We start from the raw sequence: 25218 nt of genomic DNA on the forward strand, positions 1-25218 counted from the left end.
CTGGGCTCATTTAACTTGTCACTGACGGCAATATAAATCAGAAATGACTCCATAAAACCCAACAGCAGTCCCCTCGGATTTTGAAAACTCACCAACTGGCTAAAAGTGTATTATCTTCACAAAGTAATTCTGTAAAGTGAAAAGGTTCAAAGCAAGGGCTTTAAGGACTATTACTCTGCCTGTTACCCTTCTAAACACACCCCCTCTAAGGACCCACTGGCTGTACCCTTGTGGTGCAGCCTGGACTGTTCTCCATCATGTTGGTTCTGCAGACCTGCTCAGCTTAACCACCTGCCTCAGTTTCCCAGTGGACAATACCAATGAGCTCGGTCAGTGAGCACGCCTGCACTTCACTCCAGTTTACACAGTGCTTTCCAGCCAAGGCTCTCAAACATTTGGAAAGGGCCAAATACAGTTTAAGCTAAAATTAACTGGAAAATAAATACCACAATTCATCCACTCAGATCACTCCTTTAGAAAACTTACCTGGGACTCTGGGCTTTCTAGCATGAGAAGTCACACACTAAAGAGCTGGTGAACAGTGAGACAGTGCCCAGGCAATTCTTTGCTACTATTTATTGACTGACTGATTGAGATCAGGCTCTGTGACACAGTGCAGGCACGTTTATCCCTCTCCCCCACAAGCTGCTAAGTTTTATGATCTGAAAAAGTAATTTAAAAAAACCCATAATCCTGGCACACAAACTAGTCACACCTGAGTCCTGCTGGAAAAATCCCTGCCTCAGCTTTCAAATGTTGCAGAACATTTTCATTCACAGCTTCTGCATAAACGGAGCGAGTTTTGAGTCTAAGAGTCTGAGGCATTTTAGCCTCTAAGACTTCTAACCTGCTCTTCCCCTAGAACTGTAAAAGCCCATCTTTCTCTACTAAATATATATATATATATATACTCACACAGAGACACACAGATATGTGCACACCCTGATCTCCCAAAGCAGGGCCCCTGCATCTGCCAACAGGCTGCACACTGCATGGGCACAATGGCTCTGGTGCAGGATCTGCACCACCCACTGGAAAGGATTTAGTGAGGGGTGCTAACGTCACACACTGAGCAGCCACATACAGCTATAAATTATTCATACACATTACTCTAATTATGCAAATGTACTAAAAGCTGGAGCATATGTTTCCCTGACATCTCGCAGTACGGATGCAATATGGTTCTAGTAGAGAGGAAGAGTGAGAAGTGAGATGATGGGTGTAAGGGGGCTAATGATGGCAGGCACTGGCCCAAGCAAGGGGTGGCAGAGGATCCCTCTTTCCCAACCAGGCCGCTGCAAAGCTAAGGACATTTAAATGCTGCTCCTTGCTAATACAGCGTTGGCTTTGCACTCGGTGCTGAACAGAGTGCTGAGGCTGCTGAACGGCCCAGGCAGATTAAAATAAACCCAAGCAGTTTGGAACAGGAATGTGTTTATCTGGCATCGCACACTTCCTCTTATCAAACATGAGGAGCAGGGGAGGGCACAGCGATGGTGTGCGGAAGCAGGCTGTGTGCACGCTGGTAGGAGAGGGGGAGGGAAGAGAGGAGAGCAACAGCAAGGATCAGACAGATTATGCATAAGCTTGGGAACCAAGAGCCTGGTGACAGGCATCATGTCACTGGGGTACAGAGCCCACACTCTTGGTCAGTCCCCAGATGGGCACTAGCTGTTGGAAAACTCAGTTAGGTCCTTTCTCCCTTTTGGCATCTGGAAGAAGGCAGGCATTCAGTGCTGCTGCAGCACAAGCAGCCGGCTTTGTGTGTTGCCCAAGCTTTGGGTTCAGACTCCTTTTCTCAACTCTGTTGAGCACAGTGCAGTCACTGGGCATCACTCGTCTCCCTTTCCACAAGCTGGGGCTGACTCCTCAGAAGGAAAAGGCCAAATGCACTCTGCTATGGTGTTTTGAAGTCCAAACTGGGGGTTATGCTACTAGATTGAATATCAGAAGATTAGCATCTCACTCCCAACTCTGCCATGTCTAAGGACCACAGGACTGCCCTTCTGTAGATGCCCAGTCCATGTGACAGATCCCTTCAGAGAGGCTTCTCAGACACTGTGTCCAGAGCATCGTGCAGGGGGTCTCCAATTCCCTAGCATCCTTCATTTAAAATCCCATAAACACTTTTCAAATCCTCCAGCCCTACTGAATGACCAGGTGAATGTTCCTACACCCAAAGAAAACAAAAGAGCAAATTAAACATCATGTAATACCACAGCTACTCGGAAGACTTAGGCTATCTTATTATTATTCCAGTAGTTACCCAAGATCAAAAAAGTTGAACAGAAAACCTTGACAGCTCCTTTGATAAGAGCATGTCTCACCTCCTAGTGCTGGCATTAAAGAAACTGTAGATCTGTACCAGCAGTTTTGTAAGGGATGCACTCAGAGAGCCACGTGAAACACTCGGTACTGCAGAGACCCCATCACAGGAGGAGTGCTAGTGACTGCAGCAGTATACAAGGCAGATGCCACTTGAGCTCTTCAGATCCAAGGCAAAACTCTGCTAGTATACTAGTTTTTTAATTCAAGTTCTTGCTTGTGCACGGCTCGATCACAGTTCCTCACCTGCGGCTGCCTCAACTAAAGGATGGCCACGCTTTGAGTACAAGAGGTGATGTATCAGAGAAGCAGCACTGAACAGAAGGGACAGGCAGGCTGAGGCAAAGGCAGGGACACCTGCACAGATCCTGGTCACCCTGCCCCAAGCCCTGGCCAGCAGGATCTGTCCTTCCCTTTTACAAAAGCCCAGATGAATGAACAGCAGCACTTCTGCCAGGCAGAGATGCCAAACTGGCAAAACAAAGCTGAGAAAACAGCACAAGATAACAAGCAAGAATAATAGACAGACATAAAAATCCACTGAAGTAAAATCAGATATTGATTACTAGGACCAAGCCAAACCATTTCTGCTGTGCCACAATCAGCAAACCCCTTGGGCAGCAGGCTGCATCCCAACGGGCACAGCACAAGTCTCCCTTTTCCCTGGGCTCATCCTGTTTTCTGTGGAGCCACCCATATTGAGGACCAAGCACAGCTCAGGCAGAGGGTCACTGCCTGCCCAGCTCAGCCAGAAAACTGCTCCCTGTGTCCCACCCTGGGCTCACGTTTGGGGCCATCTCACCCTTTACAGACCAGGTGGTTCCTCATCACCAAGGCCAGCAGAATCCGTATCTGCCCTGGCAACTATCTACCCCGACACTATTTCTTGACTTCCCTTAACACCTCAGAAGGAAGGAAGAAGAGTACAAAACCAGCTTGACAGACTGAAGGTCTGTTCATCCAAAGCAGCAGGAGGACAGCAGCGCAGCTTGGGTCCAGCTCTGCTGCCCACCTTTGCCCCTGCTGAGGTCTGTTTGTGGAAGGGCACAAAGCCCCTGGGTGAGTGCTCAGCCCTGCTATGGGAGCAGTCCTCAGGAAAAGACAAGCAGAGGGAAGAGAAAAAGAAAGAGAGAGTAGAAAAGGAGCCTTTTCATTCTGAAGGCTTTGGCTTCCTCAGTAACTGTTAGCAAGGAAACAAGCCCATTACAGGCACCACGGCTAACAGGTACTAGAGGGGGAGGACGGGATGTTCTGACCAGCTCGCTGCTCATCTCAGGAGACACAGGATCAAACACAATTTAGGTAACAAGCCAGGGCAGACTCGGAGCCTCAGCCCAGCTATCCAGAAAAAGAGTTTTAACACAACATCCAGGGGAGCTGCTCAGTGAGGCACAAAAAGCCAGCGGCACAGACAGCTCTGCTGTCATCGGTCTGTCCCGAGTGCCAGCACAGCAGGACACGGGTAGGCTGGGACAGGGCTGCACCAGCATGGGAAATCTCTTGAGCCAGAGTCTACCCTGGAACAGGTTTTGCAGCATCTAGGCTGGAAACACAATAAATTCATTCATTTTCTACTAAAGTCAACAAGTTCTACTTGTGCCAAAATGCTGGAGGAAGGAAAAATTTAGTGCAGTGTAGCAAGAAATGTCAAAGCAAAACATTTTTTTTTGTCCTGCAAAGTGATGGAAGAGTCCACTGTAGCCACAAAAAAGTCACTAACAGAAAAAAATAGAAGTCTAACAGAAAAAAACAGAAGTCAGGAAGCTGGATTTTTGTGTTATATTCCTTATTCTAGAAATTTTAAGAACTATTTTAAGAACACCCCTTTGCATCCCAGAGCCTCTCACCCTCCTCTGTAATTGCTCCAGAAAAATGGTCCCCTTGTGCAAAGAAGCACTGAGTGGTGCAAGCTTGGATAATCTTGGAAGCACACAAGGTGCCTGTCCACCCTGCAGGAGAGGAGGGAAGCAGGGGCATTGGACATTTTGTATGCCAATTCTAGGAGATAACTGAAGAGTTAAAAATAATTCTTGGATGGGCAGCACTCCGGGAAGATAAAATACTCAGCACCGTTGTGTTCCCGGACACCATCTTTCGGACAATAAATTTCATGCCTCATATGCCACAAGTTATGATTTCAGGCAATAACCAAAGAACAGGTCCACATCCTTTCACAGCAACACCCCCCCCAAAATATTCATCAGTAAGCCTGACAAACCTCAGAGGAGGGTATTTTTTATTACTATTTGGTCTGTCACTTTGAGATTCAGGCCTGAACTGGAAAGGGAAGATCCATTTCTGGCACGGCACCACCTCCAGTGCTTACAGGCTTCACAGACCAGTGGGAGCTGGCAGTGGAACCCAGCACCTGCATGATGGACCCCACTGAGTTCACAGGGACCAGTTCTGTCTTTGGTGACACTGGAGCACTTTCCTTTACTTGCAGTATCATTCCCTCTGCACTGTGAGCCAGAAGTCCCCCCAGGCAGACATGTCCCAGGCCAACACGGCAGTCCCAAAGAACTTCTACTTGCCTCATTTTTCTTTATCCTTCCCACCCCTCATGGGTCTAATCTTGCTTAATAATAATCCTTCCTGCAAAATCCCAGTGGGTGGGATGAGCTCCCAGCCACAGAGTGTTTCAGCTCCCATAGATCCTGGGGCAGGGGCTTTCCCTGCCCCCTGACCCCCTCACTCTGTGTCAGGGCACACCACAGCTGTGTGGGTGGTACTGGATTCCAGCCCCTCCATCCTGGAGCACGATGATGGAGCAAGGAGAGCTGTGACATCCAAGTCATGCCCAGGGAGTGCCCTTTACAAGAAGGGAAGCACAGACCAAGACTGAACCTTGTGAATTAGTTGCCACCTTCTAAATTTTGAGTGTGATTGCAGCAGAATATGGACCTCTTCTAATTTCCCTTTTTTTAATCCATGTCTGCAAGTAGTTTACAGTACAGCTTTATGACATTAAACAGCTCCCACACCATAACCCAGAAGAACCTGTGTGCAACTGGTGGGTAAGGACTCCCTGCAAGAACAGCTCTGAGTTCTTCAGGAGGAAGCACTCCAGGCTATTTGCCGTCAGTGAAGCTGTGCCAGTGTGCATTAGCAAGTGATGTGGTCCTTAAGTGTCATTATGTATCAAACCTGAACTCCACATCCCAAGTTCCGCCCTAGAGATCCACAGTCAGCCTCTATCAGTCCTTTCTCGTCTTTTAACAGCTGCACATTGGAATTTTCAATAGCTCATTTCTTGGCTTCAGGAGGTTTGTGCATTCACCAGATACAATAATTAGCTTCCTCCCTTCATAAGATTCCAAAACAGATTTCAAAAAGCCCCTTCAATCCCTCTGTAGTCAGTTTATCCAGAATTAATCCATTGAAGTGATGCATTATGTTCTACCAGTAGAATTAAACAGAAAAAGTGGGAAGCTCTCTTACCTGTAATTGACTGACTGGCCAATAGGAGTCAAGTGCTGGCAAATTGGAGGTGTAATTTCTATTTAATTATGGCATTAAAAAAATTACATGATATACCTATTTAACATGCAAAGGAGTAAAATCAAAGCTAATAAGAATAAATTGTAAGAGAGGACACGTACAAAATGTAGTAGCAGTCTTTTTGTTTTTTATAACTGTTCTCTGCTGAAGAGAATGCTGGCTGCTGTGCCATTGTATTGCCTGGAAAACTGGCATCCCTGGCTCTGATTCTAAGACCCTGCCAACATGCAAAACTGCATTGCACAGATGCATGGCTACAATCAAAAAATATCTGTTAAAACCCAAGTTGGTGTATGTGCTTTTCATGCTGCACATGAAGCTTTGTATCAATCCAGTTGAAGTTGGGTTGAAATGATTGCAAGCAAAGCCCAGATACACTGTTCTAGAGCTCAAATATGAATGCAAATGAATGGATGAACCATGAAGAGTTTTGCAAGCCTTCGGGTAATAAACTCATTTCAAAATGCATTTAAAAGACAATAGTGCAACCTCTGTGTTTAGACAACGGGTTACAACCAACAGTATAAAACATGAACAGCTCTGTTTAAGCCAACATAGCTACCAGTGCAGGGCAGACAGTAAGAGTCCCATAAATTATTGGCATCTGAGAAGAACATGCCACTGTCATGAGAAAACACAAATACACCCATGCTTTTTTTTCTGGGGTAACATATTTAGCATCCTAGAGAAGTCTGTTTTCTTTAGATTAACACCGTAACTCCAAACTGTTCCATTTCAAAACATCTAGTCAGCACAACAGCGTGGGGAAGGGGAAGCAGGGTCTTACTGGAAGAGAAACAGGGAGGGTCTTAAAGACTCTTTGATCCATGAATCCAACAAACCAGAATTAAGCAGTTCTGTAACTGCCCTAATCCAGCCCAGAGCACTGTTGTCAGGAGAAGAGCAGGTCTGGCTCCTGCAGCCTGCTGTGCCCTGGTGCTAACTCAGGGAGCAGGAGGCAGATGCAAACATCAGTAACAGGATTTTGTTTTGTGCCACTTGGAAACAGAAGCCAAACAAGAATTACAGATTTACCTGCAATGTGTATTTAAAAACACAGGGCTAGCCAAATTATCCTTTCAACATTTCCTGCTTTGTCAACAGAAGTTTAAACACAAATTAAACTACCTTCAGTCCCTGGAGGAAAGGTTAGATGGATTTAAGATGCATTTAGTGTGTCATGTAGGAAAAACCCCACAGGTACATGCTCAGATAGCAGTGACATGCGGCCCCAGAGACAGACAGATACAAACCACACTCACTCCCACACACTTGATAAATGCATCAAGTTGCCCAGGAACCAGAAGCACAGCCAGCCATGACCCTGCACATGGGTGAGAAGGTGACTTAGTGCAAGTGTTCACACAGGTGATTTCTGCAGATGAGAACATTCATTGCCACAAGGAAGGCAGCACAGGTAAAAGACAGACAGCTTACCCCTCTGAGCTGATGGACTCCACCAAATATCCTCATCACTCCATCAATCTCCTGCTCCAGCCTCCTGGCCCAGTACTGCATACTGCAAGAGATGGAGAGAAAGAGAGAAAGAGGAAGGGAGAGAAAGAGAGAGAGAGAGAGAAAGAGTCAGAGCCCTGACACTGAGTAGATAAGCAAGGGTCTGAAGGGAGAGGAAGGAAATCAGTGCCTCAGTTAAGTTCATTGCTCTCCCTCTGCAGCACCAAGTGCAGGCACAGCACCAGGGACACACTGCTTTGAGAATTACAGCTGGGGCAGGTTATAAACTTCAAGAGTCCAAAATTTATGCACAAGGCGCCACAGAGAGAAGAGGGGGGAAAGGTACAACAAAAACTGCAAGGCGTAAGGGTTTATTTTCTCCTTATACAAACAGTTGCAGTAGATAATTACTTAAGCCCAGAGTGATTAACAAGGTCGAAGTGATGTGGAGCACAGAAAACAGCTTAGTGCTTCAGCAGGGCTCTGTGGCAGAGAGCAAACCCAGAGCCGTGGCAGGGCCAGAGGTGTCTGTCCTACTGCGGCAATGGATTATCACTGCGGCACAACAGGGGGGACCTGGGCAGAGCCCGGAGCCAAGCGCCGAGCAGCCAGTGCCCGAGGGCTCAGCTGCTTTGCACCTTCAGCTAAGCCCAGCCTGAGCCAGGCACAGATAGTGCCAGGTTCCCTGCAGGCAGAGCTGCCTCCCCGGGCAGCGGGAAGGGCCAGGAGCTGCCACGTGGCATCTCCTTTGTCCTGAGCCCCGTACGGCGAGGGAGGCTGCCAGGGCTTCCAGCAGGCACAGCACCCTCCCGTACATTCAACCACACAGATTTCTGCTTAGAACAATCACTCCACGTCAAAAACAACAACAAATAAACCCTCTTCTAAATCCACAGAACTTGATAACTCTCCTTCTTTTAATGAGATTTCCCGACTCCAGCCGCTGACCACGCAAATGTCAAATCTCCCGTCTGACCTGGAAAAGCAGCACTCGATTGCCTCTGCACCACTTGGCACTGCCTTCAGTGCTTTTTCCAGAGCAACAGTGCTCTCTCAACATACACAGGGGAAAGGAGGGAAGGAACACAAGGAGTGGAAGGTAAGGCCAGCAGCACAGCAAAGCGATGGTAGGAGGGAGCAGACCAGCTCGGGGGGGTTGCTCTTTGGTCGGGTTCACCAAGTGGTTTCATCCTTCGTGCAAATAGACATCCCCCAGGCAGCCCACGCACGCTCTCACACCATCCCAAACGGTGGAGAGGCTCTCCCGGAGATCAAGGAGCAAAGAAACCCAGCTGTTTTTCAGCTGGGCCTCAGAGGACTCTGAATTGCACAGCCCAGCCCAAAAGCTGGGCAGAAATGTCAAAGCAGAAAGATGCCTGAGCCGAGCGGCAGAGCAGAGCTTGTGAGGGGTGGGGGGACAAACAGGACAGAGGGAGGGACTGGCAGACAGACGTGTGTTACTCACACAGGCAAAACTCATGCCAGTTAATAACATACAAGGCTGTGGATGAAAACAAGATTTAATTGCACACGCCAAGCCTTATCAGTCTTCCACTGTAACTTAAGCCATTTCCCACATTCCTGCAGAGGCAACGCTGTCTCTTTTCCCCTGCAAGCCTGGCTGGGGAGGGGAAATCCAGGGAATGAGATGGGTGAAGACATTTGCAAACCCCCTGTTCTGCCAAAGGAGGGAAAGCAAAGCCTTCAGTGGGATTGCAGGGTGAAGGTACCAGGTCACAGACAGGGCTGAGGGGGGCTGGGTTGGGGTTTTTCTTTCTTTTCCTTTTTCAGATGTTTTATTTGCTATCAAAGGTATATTCAGGTTAACCTGAGTACCAAAGTTATCCATAAGTCTTATGAAGTATTTTCACCAAAAAATATTTATTTTTACACAAAACATTAATTTAAAAAATATGCCCTGGAATACCAAAACTGGATTTATTTTTTTCCCCTCCTTCAGTTTCTCCAGTGAACTGAAAAAAAAATCAATTATAAGCTCATACTCAGCCACAGGTCCGAGAAACCCCACTGAGCACTTATGGAGCTGACACTTTCCCTTAACTTCCAGCTCTGTGCAAGATCCTTGATTTCAGTGACACCTGCCTGTGTCAGCTCTCCCCAGGAACACCTACAACACCACAGCAAGGGAAAATTACCCCCCATCTTGAGCTGTATCCATCACATTAACAACTGTTCATATCCGCTTAAATGTCACGTATGGCCAAGCCTTCAGAGAGGATTAGTTACAGAGGAAGACAGAGGCATCAATATTACTCTGTTGGCATATGCTAAAGAGACACTGAGCGCTCAGTTGGGCTGGGATTTACAATTAATTTAAATCCAGTCACCAGATTTGTTTTAAAAAAAAAATTTTAAACTTATTCCACCCCCTGCCTCCACCCCAAGAAGTACTACTATTTTAAAGAAAAGCCATTCATGAGAAAGACTACAACTCCCTTTAATTGTGCTGCCTTACAGCAGTTTCCCAAAGAGTCCAGCTAAGCCTTGTAGTACAAGCTTTAGGTACCACTATTAAAATAACTAAATATGCATATTACACTATCTAATAAGGAGGGCATTTTGGCATAGCTGATGCCAGGTTTCTAGATTAAAAAAAATAATAGCAGAAGCAGCTTCTTTTTTTGGTGTGGTATGGCTACACAAGAGCTTTTGCCAGTGGTAGTAAAAACTCTTTTTTCTAACCAGCACATTCCTTACCCACATCACAACACTGTTAAAACCCTTGGGTGACCCATTACTGTGTCCCTCTAGCCCTGGCCACATCCAGGACCAGAAGTCTTCAGAGTGGGCCACATCCCAGAATTGGAAGGTTTCATTTCACTTGCCATATTTGGGTTGAAAGCTAACATTAAAAAAAAATAAAATAAAATACATAAATCCCATTATTATTCTGTTTAAGTTGACCTTCTGCCTCTTGTTTCTCTCTCACAGCCAACGCACTTAAAATTTTATGCAAGACAACCGTAGCAAGGATGAAGAGGGCAAAGGAACTGCTAGCCCATGATGAACATGGAGATTTCTCTTTGAAGTGTGTCCCCCATGGAAGCTGGGAGCAATAAGACATGACAGTCATTGCATTCCTGGGCCCTTCCTGCACGCCTCAGGTGCGTTACGGGGCTCGCGGAGCGCTAACTCCCCAAACCAGGCAGCCGGGAGCGCCCTGCTGCTCTCGTGAAATGTCATTTACAAATAAAGCATGAAGAAAACAGCTGAAGCACTGACTGGGAAGCCACTGGCATGGCTGTGGTGGCGCTCAAGGAAAGCCACCAGGCTCCCTTTATGAGCCATGTGCACAGTCCCCCCTTAAACCGAGCACCGCTTCGGTGTTTGCTGCAGTGAACCAACGTGGGTGAGGAGAAAACCTCTGAGCTCAAGAATTTGTGACAGCACTCATTAGCTCTGTGCCTGCAGGAACTGCATGGATGGAGCCTGACAGCCCCACCATCCCCTGTCCCCTCTTTGGCTGTGACATACCCAGCACACCCCACTGATCCCCATCATCTCTGCTGGCACTGTCTTTGCTGAGGAGTCTCCACAGGACTCTTCCAACCCAACAACCCTCCAACTATCATAGGCACATGCAGGATATCCATTAAAAAATCTTTAGTATTGAAAAAAATAGTTGTTTCCTTCCCCTGTACATTTTACAGCCTCCTGTGCAACATTTGCGAGGGACATAAGTGATTTTTGAAAACACAACTCCATTTATCACTCCCTCTCCAAAGAAAACTACAAAAATGTTAATTGATTTCACAATTTGCATATTTGATTTTTCTTAAAGATGAGATAAAGTAGGCTTTAAAAAAGCAGCAGAGCTTCAAAAATGTTTACTGTGTCAAGCAGCACATCAGGAGGCGAATCACTGCTGTTGCAGTTGGGGCCAGGAAGGAAAGCATCCCACTTTGTCCCACTCCTGCTCAGCGGGCACCTGTGGCTTGCCACCAGTCACAGCAGCCCTTGCTTAGGGTTAGGGCACATTTCATGCTTCAGGTGACCCAAGCAGTTGCAGAGACTTCTGTGTTGGTTTTCGAGGCTACACCACTGCTCCAGCTGTGTGGCTTTGGAAGAAAATGACAGTTGGCTGGAAAGGCAGGAGACAGGCTGTCCTTGGCCCACATCCTCCCACACTTGAGCACACAGCAGATGGCAGCCCCAGTCCTGCTCTTCTCTCACACTCACAGACCAGGCACCAGTGCAAGCCTCACGCTGCCAGCCTGTGGCCAGCACCAGGAGCTGCCACTGCAGCTCAGCCCAGGGTCACTCTGCTCCTTGGTGGCTCAGGGTACATGGGACAGACCCTTCCTGGGCTGCAGTCACACCTCCTCACAGCTAACCTAGGGCTGGGCAAGGCACTTACACAAACCACTAACGAATGTAAGCCTCATTGCAAGCCACCTCTCACAAAAGCGCTGGGAAAGGAGAAGTAAGAGGAAAGAAAATTAGTTTTCTGCTTGAGGACACTTTTTTCTTAAAAGAAGCCTTAGGAGAGTGCTTGTTTGGCTGTCAGCAGGAGAGGATGTTAGGGAAAAAAACCAGATTTGGTCCTTTTCTTTTGCTGCCTTCCTGGCCCCAAAAATAAGAGAGAGTCACAGAAACATGAAAGGGCAAGAGGAAAAACTACTTGCTAAGTAGATATACGGCCCCAAAGCTTATTGGGTTCTACAGAGAGTGTGTTCTGTGCAAGTGTCTACACTTCACACAGGGTGTTCAGCCAAGAATGCTTCACTCTGATTCATACGCTTTGGTTCAGTGCCCAAATATTGCTATTTAATAAGGTTATTAATTACTGTGTTGTCTAATTTTTGCTGTGCAGGAACTTCTTATAATTGGCTTATTCCTTCAAGATGCTTAATCCCTTAACTGTAACGGTGCGTGTCAGCGCACACACGTGCACGTGTGTAAGTGCAGTGCCCCCTCTGAGCTCCCCTACATACCTAGGCTGTAAAAACCCCACGAGAGCCAATATTTACCCATCAAGGAAAAACAAGCTGCCTTTTTTTTTTTTCCCCCTGCAGATACAACTTGCAGAGAGCACCTGTTTCTTTCCAAATGACCGAATAATTACTGACCGTGCTCCCAGACGTTATCAAGCCTCCCACACTGTGGTTTTATGACTCTGCTTTAATTTAAAGTATGTGCCCAGGTGTTTATAGAAAGGAAAGGTGGGAAAAATTTGCCTGCTGGACTAGTCTTTTCTTAATATTTGTCAAGACATTATTCACCTCTACCATCTGGTCTTCCCTGTAATAAGAAAGCATCTGTAACATTATTATAGGAGGGAAGGACGGGACAAATGAATATTGGAACTATATCCCAAGGAAGATCTTTGAGAAAGAGGAAGGGGATAATGTTTCTACATTCAGCTCTATCACCACATTACTTTGTTCAATTCAGACACTACCTCTCTGTGCCTGTTTCTGTGTCCTATCTTCTCTCTGCTTCATCTCTACAGTTTTTTGCAGCAGTGTATGTCTTGGAAAAAACAAAACCCACCCAAAAAAACCCGCAAGTGCCAAATCCATCTTGATTCCAATTTGACACCCCAACAAGTATTACAATATAATGAAAAGGATAACTGTGGGGTTTTTTCAGCCTGCAGGATAGATAGAGCTGAGCAAAAAGTGAGGGGGAAATAGTCTGGCAATTACACAAAAAAATTGTGTTTCATTAACAGGTCTTGAGCACAAATATACTTGTAGGTACCCGTGGGAAAACCAACAGTAACCACCAACTTGTCACGAGTGACATTTAGGACAGTAGGAAAATTGTTCCTTAAATATGATTTCTCTATTGAAAAACAGAAGCATTAACCATTTAAGGTCTAACTCCAACTAAAAACAGAAGAGGCAGTAGGTGTTCAGCAAGTCATAGACACACAGAATGGCAGGGGCTTCAGGAATTCCTTTTCCACCATTAGTTGCACTGAGACATCTAAACACCTGAACCCTCTGCACGAAGTATTGTTTAATCTGTTCTTTAAATCCTCTGCTGAAGGTGAACCCAAGATCCCCACAGTACCTTCTTCCAGTTCAATTTTTCACCACATGGTGAAAAAGTTCCCTTCTTATTCACCCTAAATCTCAATTCCCTCTTCCTGCTTATCCTACCTATAGCAGACACTGAAGAATACTTATGACAGGCTCCCATGAACTGGAAGATCATTACTCTGCTGCATCCTTTGGAGTATAAAAATAAAGAACGGAAGGGCAAACTCAGCTTTTCCCAGCTTTCCCTATTTTGTGCCATTTTCTAAATATTTCATGCTTTCTGTTGTCCTTGTCTGGATTCTCTGCAGTTTCCCTACATCTCCAAAGGCTCATGCCAAGGAGTGAGGTCAGGTACTCCCACAGAAGCCAAACCCAGTGCTGTATGAGGAGGAAGACATCACTTCCCCCGTCTTGTCCAAGAAGCTACTGAACACTGCAGAATAAATGTCCCCTTCTGCTATGACAGCACTTTGTTGACTCAAAGTGATCCCCGATAACTCTCAAGATCTCTCTTGCCCCACTGCCACCCAGACAGATGTTCTTTATTCTGTGTTTGTACATTTGATTTCTCCCTCATAAGTGCATCGCTTTGCATTTGTTTCCACTGAATTTCATTTTGCTGATACCCAGCTCGCCGTTCAATTTTACTGGATCATTCTGAATTCTGATAATGCCTTCCAAAGTACATCCAACCCCTCCTAGCTCAGTGTCACCTGCAAATTTTATAAGCACATTTCCCATTCCATTGCTTAACTTATTAATGAAACTATTGAATAAAAGCAGGTCCAGGGCAGATCCCTGCAGGACCCCACTTGAAACGCCCTCCCAGTACGACAAAGAGCCATGATAACTATTCTTTGAGAGCTGCGTGTCCAATCAAAATATCTTGAATTTCAAACTTTACAAAAAGCTGATTTGGAGTATTTGATATGCAAAGGAGCTGGAGGCCAAAGGATAATACAGTGAATAATTTAAAACCTAAGAGTAGGTTTGAGGAAAATCACAATCTGTTGGCAGATGATTTGCCCACAGACAGAGGAAGGAGAAGCCAGTGAATGTGTTAGTTGGTACATTTGCCCAGCAGTGCTGCAAAAGGCCCCATACAGGCACTGATTTCTTCTGATCAAACACATGCACAACCTCTCACAGATACAGCAATGAAAAGAACAAATGGCAAAGCAACCACAGCAAATATCTCCTGCAGACAAATGGGCAGAGGAGAGAGAGCTTCCCCAAAAGGCCCTTCCAGCCATGAACCTCGTCCCTGATCGAGTTCCTCCCATCCTTATCAGCCTAGAGTTCATCTCCAGGCCATCACTCAGTGATGGATACCTGGATTTCAAGAGCATTATTTGGCAGGACCTCTGTATGAGGATCCCCAAATACATTAAAACTGTGCAGGAATTAATCCTCACAGCCTGAAGGGGTAAATCTGATCTCAGCACGTGGCCACCAACTCATACTTCTCTAAGTGGGAGCAGAATCAGGCACCTCAAGATGCTACCCTATTTTCACCTAGGTTCAACAAGTTCAGCAAGCAATTCCCTACCATGTGGGGAGTCTAATCAAGCCACTTACCAAATATATAAGCAAAATGTATAAGCAAAATTGAACCTGGCTGCCTTACCAGAGGAATAAGTTAGCTATAGGATTTATGTCTGGAGGTCCAGATGGACTGTTTCTGCTGCCCTGGGGATGGTCCTGCAAATGGGAACTTTATCAGGTGGCTCATATACTTTGACATCTCATGTGATGGTGGCAGAAGCACCAGCACACAACTCCAGGGCTGTAACACAAGAAGAATAAGCCAAAGGCAGTGGCTACCAGTTACTGGAGCTGTGCTGGTGATACTGGCAGTACCCCAACACAGCTAACACTTTTTTTCAGAGCCCAAGCTAATGCAATGCCTTAACCTCCCGGTTTTTTTGAAAGCTGTGCTCGTATTTTACACCTCAAAACTCTATTTCCATGGCACACTTGCTGATGTGCATCAGGAGCAAGAGAAGCCCGTGGCTTCTTCGCACCACCTTTGCACTCCCGTCGCGCAGGATCAGAACTGGCCTCCTAATCCCAAAGCCTGTCACAAATCTAGACTTGAAACAATGAATTAATAAATAAGTGAGGAGGTGTCAGTTTTATGGCACACGCTACCTGCATAAATTTCACCCAATGCAGCCACTTGTCATTTCCAGCACCCCTCGAGACCCCAATGGCTGATAACTCTTGCACGTCACTTTGCAACCCATTATACAGATGAAGTGTTATGATAAAACCTCCCTCCTCGCCGACTCCTTCTGTTTTACAGATGCAATCTGAGTGGAGGCTGAAGAATCCCATCCCCCACGGCAAAGATAAGGTTACAGAGGGTAGGTCTTAGTAAGGATTTTGCAAGCTGCATGAATTATTAAAGTCCTTTATGATATAATGACAGACATATCAGGTTATTTGTTTATTCTGTGTATAATTCATGACTCTCTTGGGAGCTAGACAGAAGTAGGATCGCTTGTTGCATCTTCTTCATTCCAGTAAATCCTCATCACCAGATGGAAAGTTGAACCCCCCCTGAGAAGACAAAACAGCCACACCTTGCAGGACCTGCACTTGGGATTGGAGATGGGAGAGCTTTTTTCACAGCCTGGAGAAACAGTGAAGCTGTCACTTGAGTACATCAAGGCTAGATGGTTAAAAGATGACAGTGCCAGTAGTGTTTCTGTCTCGTGCCACCAGAATAGTGTCCACTAAAGCATATGCAAACAGCTTTATGATTAGATGCTATGAGCTGCCCCATGCTCCTATATCACTGCTGAGCAGCAGCAGGACCATCCAAGCTCATGCAGGCTCTTATAAGACTTTCTGGCTACACAAATACTACGATACTGAACACAGCAAAACAGTTCTCCTTGCTTGGGTCATTTGTGGAGAGTCTGGTCAAGATGTGGGGCAAAGCTTGATAAGGGAGTGCCACCTCCTGATGGCTGGAATGGAGTTTTTGATACATACACTGTAGTAATCTCTCATTTCCCTAGTGTGCTGTTTAAAGAGTGAGGGAGATCTGATGCCACAGCAGCAAACTGGAAATAAAAGATTGTCTGGAGCCCCTGGCAAGAAAGAGCTTCTCAGCTTCCACACAAGGTTCTCCACCCTGGGATGCTCCTACTGCCAGGAAGAGTCACACTACTCTGGAGAGCTGCACCAAAACACAAAGATGGTCAGTGTGCAAACAGCACACTGTAACTTTTATCAGCCACCAGAGGACTGCTTTCAGCACCCACCCTGCCCATGGCACATTTCAGCTGAATGGACATAGAGCAGGCACAAATGATTAATCTGATCACTTAAAGACAAGCCATGTTAAGGAATTTGATAGAGGACTCCTGACTAGTCAGACCTCTGCTGAATTTCTATCTACAGCTTCTCTCCTTAGCAAAGAAAGATATCATTAACCTCTGCCACAAAGACCTCCTGCTACAAGAGCTATTTAGGGGCATCCATTGTCATTGCTTCAGCCTCAAACCATGCCAGTCCAAGTCTCCTGGGGTTTCTGGAGTAGCCTCTCACAGCACCATATGGAACATTCCTCAGGGGTTTCTGGACATCACTGTCACTCAATGTCTATCTAGTTAAACCCCCACCTTAAACAACCCCTCTCCATACCATCCCCCTACCTGAGAGGTTCCTGGCTCCCAAGAGAGCGTTGTAATCATTGTTATTATAAAGCACTTAGCCATGTTCACTTATTGCATCTCTCACCAGCCAAATACCCAGAACCCTGTTATTTCAAATGTAGTTGCCTTCATTTGCAGAAGCTCTTCATTGTATTAGTCCCTTTCAGCAATGAAAGGAAAAAAGGGTGGGGGTGGAGAGCACTAAAAAAAATAAATAATAGTTTACCACATTTTATGCCATTACCTCACTACTTTGTGATACACATCTAAAAGCTGTTTGCAAGACCTCTCCTGCTGTCAGGTGGCATCCAGGCAAGCTCTGAGGCAGAGAGAGAGTGGAAGCGTCAAGCCCAGTTCAGTTTTGTCCCAGTACTGCTGCATCACCCAAAGCATTACAGCAACAGAGATGAAGCTGCCAGCTTTCACAGGTCACCTCCTCTCTGCTCCCCATCCAGCTGGGACAAACACTGCTCCACAGGGAAATAGCATATACATACCCCTTTCCTCTGAAAAGGATACACCACAACAAGCTGCCTTCCCTTTCCAAAGGAAAGGGTCACTGGGAAACTCTCATGGAGCCTAAGCATAGATGTGTCCCTGTCCTTGCCAGATGCCTCAAGCTGATAACCAGCAGTGCATCCACAAGCTTGGCTTCACAGCTTTCAAAGGCACCATCCACATCCCCTCCCCACTGCAACACCACAGTTGAAGCAGACAGTGCAACAGCCCATCAAACATCATTTTGAAGGGGCTGGTCAATGTTAAACTGGCAGATCCTCCCAACATGTCCTACAAAAATATTTTCTGTCTTTTTCAGGAGAGGAGAATGGAGCTACAAAGGCAAAGCAGGAGTCCCAAACCCAGAGAGACTTTTGGGAGCAGAGTCAGAACTGCAACTCAACCTCCTCATGCTAAATTTGATGTTTGCCCTTGGAAGACACCGCCAAAGCAGGAAACTCTCACACCTGTGGGTACCCCAGAGTAGGATTCCTCCCAGCCCTCAAACACAATACCACTCACACGTAACTGGAATTGAAGATTACAAGAGAATTCTCTCTTCTGCTTTTCTAAATGAGTATTAACATTAAACCCCAAAAGATCTGACATCCCAAAGCCCTATGAAGAGAATGCCTCGGACTCTTTTCTGTAAGAAAGAAAAATCCCAGTCTCTAATGTGGTCCTCTCAATGGGGCCTGTGACATCACCAGCCCCTTTCTATTTAGAATAATGACTTCTTCCACACGCCAAGAGATTTGAAATTACCTGTGAAATATACTTCCCTAGGCACAGGCTCAAGAAGCATGTAAATTACCCGGCTTAATGGCCTCCAGAATTCCTCTCTGAGACAGACACAGGGAGCAGGAAATGTTCAGATGGTATCTCAGGTACCACCCAAGGGGTTAAATGTCCGAGGGATGGTCAGCAGCTACTGCCCTACAGTTTCCCCAGTAACTGGTCCCACTGGTGAGCATTTGCCACAAAGAGGCAATGGGCACGAGATCCAATTCTAAATGGGTGCATCATCAGCACAAAAATGCAATTTTAAAGAGAGCATTTCTTGGGAAAGGTGCCTAACCATAATTTACATGGCACAAGGAGCCAATGTAGGGCTTATGCAGCAGAGGGCACCCATTTAATTTGCAGAAGTCCAGTGCTGAGCACTCAGCAACAAGGCCTCTTGCCCTCCGACTAACTGCACAGAGAACAGCACTGCCCAAGCTTTGATTTCAGGCACTTGCCAGAGAACAGAGTCCTTCAGAGGAGCTTTTCATCCACAAGGACAGTTCCCACCCTCCCAACACCGAAGAAAGGGACAGATATTGTCCCTGGAGTCCTCCTGCCCATGTTTTTTGTTCCTGCAGCTGAACCTGATGTCTTGTTAGTACAGAGCAGAAGAAACAATTTCCCCAAAACGAAGAGCATGGATCATTCAAGGAACAGAAGAGGAGTAATTAAGTGATCTGGTTATATTTCCTGCTCCACCACTGACATCCTGGGCTCCCTGAAGCCTCAGTTTCATCAGCAAAAGATCAATAGGGAAGTGCTATTGCAAAGTGCACGTACAAAACTGTGACAAAGAGTGGAGGATGGAGAACAGGACAAGATGCTCACACTGCAATGGGGAGGGAGAGGGAAGGGGGACAATCCCAAGGGCATAATAAAAGAATTACCTGTCTCCCCAGGGAACAAGCCTGAGGCACACGAGCTTTGTTCCTGATGCTTGCCAAGACTGATAGGTTGGTCACCCTTTAACACACAGTGGACAGAAAGTAGGCCAGAAGGTCAATCAGGGATAAGAGAACACCTGGGAGATGGGCCTGGCAATGGAAAAATGGGCCAAATTCCTCAGTGTAAACCTCCTCAGAGCAAAGGTGTAAGACAAGGTCTTTGCTGAGACTCTTCTAAAGTGAGAACCTGCCCTCATTCTCGGCCACAAGCATCTCGCTAACCCACATACTGCCAGAAGCTGTGGGATCACAGCGAGATTAACACAGAAGCAATTTTAAAACCCAGCAATTTCCAAGCTAATTTCCTCACTTACAAGCGTGCCACTAAGGGCTGCAGTCCGTCTGGACTCCTCACAGCTATCTGTGCTCAGGATTAACTATACAACACTGCCCGTAATGCAAGCACTCCACTACTCAGAAACTATTAGAAGATAAATATGAAATCTCAATATCATAGCAGTAGAAAAAAAATGAGGAGAAGGAATGTCATTGTAATAAATACTGTAACCAAGTCAAATGAGGAAGCAAGGTTACTTTCATGTGGAAAATTAGACCAAAAAAAAAATGCAATATACTTGAAATAGTCCTTGCTTTGGTTGTGGGATGTGGACTTTTGTGCAGTGAACCTCACAAACTTCGTAACAGTGCAACAAACTGCAGTTCAGCCAGTACTGCAGGTTGGCAGTTGTGGGGTGAAATGGCACTCTAGCCACCAATTCCACTCAGCCCTGAAGCACCAGGCCTTGCACATGAACCCTTCATCTAACATACACTGTTAAGCAGAGAAACTGCAGGCTTAGGCATTACTTGTGGCCCCAACTAGGCCTTAGGTAATGCAGCAGCTGGAGCATCTCACCTGCAGCCCAAGCAGGTCCCATTTCCACGCTGCAATCTCTCTGATACTCCTCCATAAGAAGGACAGGTACTATTTACCAAACCTTTCCCTTCTGCAGCTGCTTGGTGTTCTCTGAAAGAAACTTCTCATACAAGAGCCCTCATGTTATCTAGTGAGATCTGATAACAACTGAAAGGCCCAAACACCGCAATAAGTAGATTTAACTAAGAAAGTCAAATATTACACAAGTTACCATAAAACCACCACATCTGTCTTTCTGGCAAGTGGCAAAGCTACCCTTCCACCAGCCAGCTGTGACTCCAGAGAGCAGGATGAGGTCTGGCAGTCACCTCTCCACGAGGAGGAGGCTGGCCATGCACTCAGTTGCCTAAGATTGCCCAAATAAGTGACATTTATTAAGTGGCCCTTATAAAATAAAAAAGGCAAGGCTGCTTTCAGCACACATAATCACATTCATAAACTGCACAGACCAGCAATGCTTTCAGCACAAGGCTCCACTTGGAGTGGTGTCAAGAGAAGAAGGGCAGGAAAAGATTCCCGCACGGCAGCGTTGCCACAGGCAGTGCCCCATGCAGAGCACCAGCCTTGGGATGCATCCTCACCTCTGGCTTGGGAACGCTGTGCCTGCTCGAGCAAACACGGCCCCAGAAGGGCTGTCACCACAGGGCTGCAAGAAGGGGGAAAGGTATGAGCCAGCTCAGCACTCGCAGTGCTGAAGTGAGACCTCGTGCCAAAATGTGGCTGTCAGAGCCCTTTGGTACCCAGCTGCTCCATCCTCATGGCTGGGCAGGGAGCACAGGGAGGCAGGGGGAAATTGAGGGTATAAATTCACCTGTGGAAGGGGCCACTTCACACGAGAAAGAGCCCCAAGCACCTAGCAGGCAGTAGGGGTGAGACAGAGCTAGTTAGATTTTGCTCTAAAGTAAAGACTAGATCAAAACAAATAAACATAGCAAGGAGCAAGTGACACAGAAAGGTTCAATTTAGCCTTAAGATGATGGGTAAAAAGGCGGTTTTGATGTCAGAAATGCCAACACAACATTTTTGCTGCTGGGTCAAACAGGCGGGCAGGTGCTAAATGGGGTTATTTAGAAACTGGGACCAAGGCATGAGCAGATAGTAAATGTGTTAGATGTGTTTCTTTTCTCCACCTCACAATAAAAATCACATCAGAAGCAACCACAACCACCACCATATTTCTAAGAAAAAGGCCTGAGAATTTCTCCCCGCATAATCCCACAGCATGGTTATATCAGGGATTAATTTGTCCCAGTATCTTGGACATTTTCTTGACAATTCTCAGTTTTTAAACCTTCACAGCTGTAGCAGAGCACAGCACGCCAGACTGACAACAGCAAATTCTTCTGCATTGTAACAAGCCCCACGTCAGGAATGGCTCAATCAGAAGTCCCTCAGCACTCAGCCAAGGAGGGGCACAAAAGCATCCCTGTTCACAGACAGGGTCCCCTCTGCTCTGTGCTCTTGGAAGTGCTTTTATTCTGCGGGAGGCAAAATAATGTCATCAGTTTGGTCACTGATCAACAATTATTAAGACTTCCCAGCCAACAAAAACAGAATAAATAAACACTAAGAACTGCGTGAAGAGAAAAATATTGATTTTTTTTTTTTCATACTCATGTAATCTACCCTCCTTCCCAGAGCAGGCAAGGGAGGAGGGGAAAGCAGAGTACCCACGAAGCTTTGACGCATGCCTAGCTCACCGTCCTGAAACCCTTTTCAGCTTGCAGGCCTTGAATAATTAAATGCTGTTTCTTCCACCCTTTTTTCCCCCCTGGTATTCATGACACACTGCTGCAGAAGGCTTCCTTCTACCTGGGCAAGGGGCATCCCTCACTCTGCAGAGGTACTGGAAGCACACGAGCCCACACAATACTTCCCACACACGCTGATCCCAAGAATGTGACACTACAGTGAACGCTCAGCAGAGACCTCTAATTTACAAGACTACCTCAGACATGAGGAAAAGGCACTTTGGCTCCTCCTGGGTCTACTGAGTTCGTTATGGAGCAATAAAAAGACATTCAGCCACTCACAGCCCAGAATCTGACTCAATCTTCAACACCTGATAAAGCTGAACATTAGGTGCTTCGCTTGGCTTAAGTCTGTCTCTATTTTGGTGTTCGTGTTACAGCTGCCAAAAATCTGCCAGTGAAACCCACCATACGTTAGAAATGCAAACAAGGCACTGCATTCATGACCCTCCCTGTGTGAACGTGTACAGAGAGTGTTCATTGGCCACCACAGAGAGGTATTATTACATGAAATTTAATAGCTCTGAGAATTCAAATACAAGAATATCTCCGGTTCAACAGAAATTACATCGCTGAGAGCTTTATACATTTTTGATGGGTAAGGAGCTTATACAAGGTTGGCTCTGGAAATTATTTGGATATATGCCCCTTGTTTTGCTTTCTTATTTGGGGAATTAATGTGGGCTCAGACTTTAGATATGGGATTCTTCTGGACTGCAGAATATTAAATGCTCACTGGAGAAGAAACAGAGCCTGGCAGCAAACTGGCAGCTTGTGACGAAAGTTTCAGGACCCGGCTCTGCTATGAGTTAAGAGGCACTGGCATTTATACGGAGAATCATATCCTCATTTGTCACTTCAATGGAGATGGATATAACACTTTCCCAATTCTTTCCACCAATTCGACCATTTAAGGGCTAACTTGGTGCTCCCAAGGCCAAGAGGCTCAGAATCCCAAAAGCATGGGGCAGGCTCTGTTTACCCACAAATCAGGTACACAAGAAGCAGCCACACCGTGAACCTGTGCTGTGCCTGCTGCATCACTGATTTCTAGCTCTGGAATGGTGTTCCAGCAGGGACTGAAGCAAGGCAGCACGCTTGCAGCCAGGACTCCAGCTCTTACTGCCCTCGCTCTCCGTGTTGGATAACACTGATTTAATGCTCCTGTGGACACACATCTTCCAGGTTATCCTGAGCAAACCTCTCTGATCCAGAGCCACGTGCTCTGCACACTTGCAAGCCTTCCAGTTGCCGAATGCCCCGCAGAAAAGCCTGGCCAGCCCTGGCTTGATCCTTCATTTAGTGGAACTTAGAGAAGAAAACCTCACCAAAATGACTATATACTCTACCAAAACTACCCCTGCAAATAACATTCCTATAGATGGGAAGCAGCCAGTATTTTGGTCATGAGATTTTCACCCTTCTCTGTCCTTAATTCTGTACTCCCCCCATCCTTTTCGCCCCCCACCCTTCACTGAAGCATAAGTTGCTTTCTAACACCACAAGGATTTTTGCTCCAATGCACAGCATGATCTAACTAATTCGCACTTCATTGCTCTGCACACCTCATTATTTGCACATGAAAACAGCAGTCTCTCTATCCCTCCACTTGCTGCCTATTTCTTCCTCCTCCTCCTCCTCCTCCTCCATCCTCCACCTCCTGTACCTCCTCAGCACAACTCCGCTACGGAAGCTGCAGTGAAGAGGCTCACATTACCAGGACTCCATTGCTTTCACAAAATTTACTAGCTCGCTGTGAAACCTCATAAATAATTCAAGAAGACAACCTTTGTCAGGTAAATGAACGTGCCTTTTGTAATCCATCACCCCGGGTTTTCTATCACGGCGATACCCATACTCATTCATTGTAGGCACAACCCCTACTGATTCATGAATTCCCCAAGTGTCACTGTGGGACACGGCAGAAGAACAGTTTTGGCACCAGCAGAACCCAAGGAAACCCAAAGTCTACCCAGGGCTTCAGGAGGTTCATAAAAGATACCCACTGGTGCAGAAGTAGCTCCATCCCAGGCCATGGAAAGCACGGCTCCATCCCCACCCTTCAAGGACAATGAAAGAAGGAACAAGGTCAAGGCAGTCGAGAGACATTCTTATTAAAGATCTCCTTTTCATTGCAAGAATTTCAGGGATTTTGACATACACCAGAGCTAAAAATCATGTTGTATCCTGTGCTTCTTCCATTGAACTCCACGCATCTCAGTGGTGTTACTGCACAAAGGCACTTAAGAGACAGGCAAACTCAACTTCTGTTTTGACAACTGTGCCCAAGGCTTTGCCATCATCGGCGCTATTGTACTAGACGGTTTACACCCCCATTTAGCACCCAATCTGACTGCTGTCAGCAATTACCTCCTCTGGAGTTCTCAGCCCCAGCCAGAAGCCTGGGGAGGAGATTTGATCCTGGTTCTCCTGAAAGGCATCTCCCGTGGCCCCGGGAGAAGGTGTGCTGTGCAACCGTCCCCACCAGACCGAGAAGCAGCTTCTGAGGAGGCGGCACCGTGTCCTAATCAGAGGCAATAATAACAACCTTGCCGTAGTTAATGAATAGATAGAGAAACCACAGACCGTGCACCCTTTGTCGGGCCTGACTGCCGCTCGGATCGTTGTGTCTCTCGCCCTGCAGCCCTTTCACCTGTCACAAGCTCATCTGGTTAAATACCCTGATCACTCACGCGTCAGTCAATGCGAGAAACACTTGGCTTTACAGCGGGAGAATGAATCCTCTCGTCTGGGTAAACATCTTTTATTTCTTGTGGTGCTTATGGCCAAAAGATAATGGTTGGGACAGAATGGGAAAGGTCATAGGACAACTGTCAAACTTAGGAAGAAAATCCACTCGCATTCTCCAAGAGATCAAATGATTCAGCCTGAAGCAAACCATGCCAATAGCTTGTTGATACAAACTAACTCTCCAGTAACAACAATTTGTACAACCCCATTCCCTGTGTAATAATAACCCTGAGGATGAAGGCTAGATTACAAGCACAGCTCTAAACCAACAAACTACTACCAACACCCTGAGAGGAAAAATATTTTTGCCAACAAAACACATTTTGCCTTCAAGAGGCTCCTAGAAAAATAAATATCAAAACCTACAGATACCGTCCTTTCTTGCTGCATATTTCACTCAAGTAGTTTGCTTGGTAATGACTTTTGCTTTTATTTCATCCCACTTGAGTATTTCATTGGCTGAAAAAGCACTGTCTGACTCGTATGCTCATGTACAGTGTTACAGGGTGCAGGTGCCCAGGACTCAATCCCTCGAGAGCCTTTTTGATGGCTTTTGAAGCCAAACACGAGGAAGCTCGTTCAAGGATAAACTTTCAGGTTTGCATTTAGACCCTCTGTAACCACCTTCAGCTTTTAAGGGGCTGTTGCACAAACACA

The 25218-nt window shown here is 46.3% G+C and overlaps 1 protein-coding gene across 3 annotated transcripts in view; it reads right to left on the reverse strand.

Annotated features, from left to right (window-relative positions):
- The window catches only part of CACNA2D2 (calcium voltage-gated channel auxiliary subunit alpha2delta 2), a 209160-nt gene that overhangs the window by 179044 nt on the left and 4898 nt on the right, over positions 1-25218 (reverse strand). For all 3 annotated transcript variants that reach the window (XR_010433513.1, XM_064667862.1, XM_064667863.1), the window contains exon 2: positions 7264-7345. Coding sequence is in view for 2 of the 3 variants with exons in the window: in XM_064667862.1 (XP_064523932.1) it covers positions 7264-7345 (82 nt within the window). In the remaining variant the exon portion in view is untranslated. The remainder of the gene's footprint in view (positions 1-7263; positions 7346-25218) is intronic.

The sequence above is a fragment of the Pseudopipra pipra genome, chromosome 11, assembly GCF_036250125.1.
Source record: "Pseudopipra pipra isolate bDixPip1 chromosome 11, bDixPip1.hap1, whole genome shotgun sequence".
Lineage (NCBI taxonomy): Eukaryota > Metazoa > Chordata > Aves > Passeriformes > Pipridae > Pseudopipra > Pseudopipra pipra.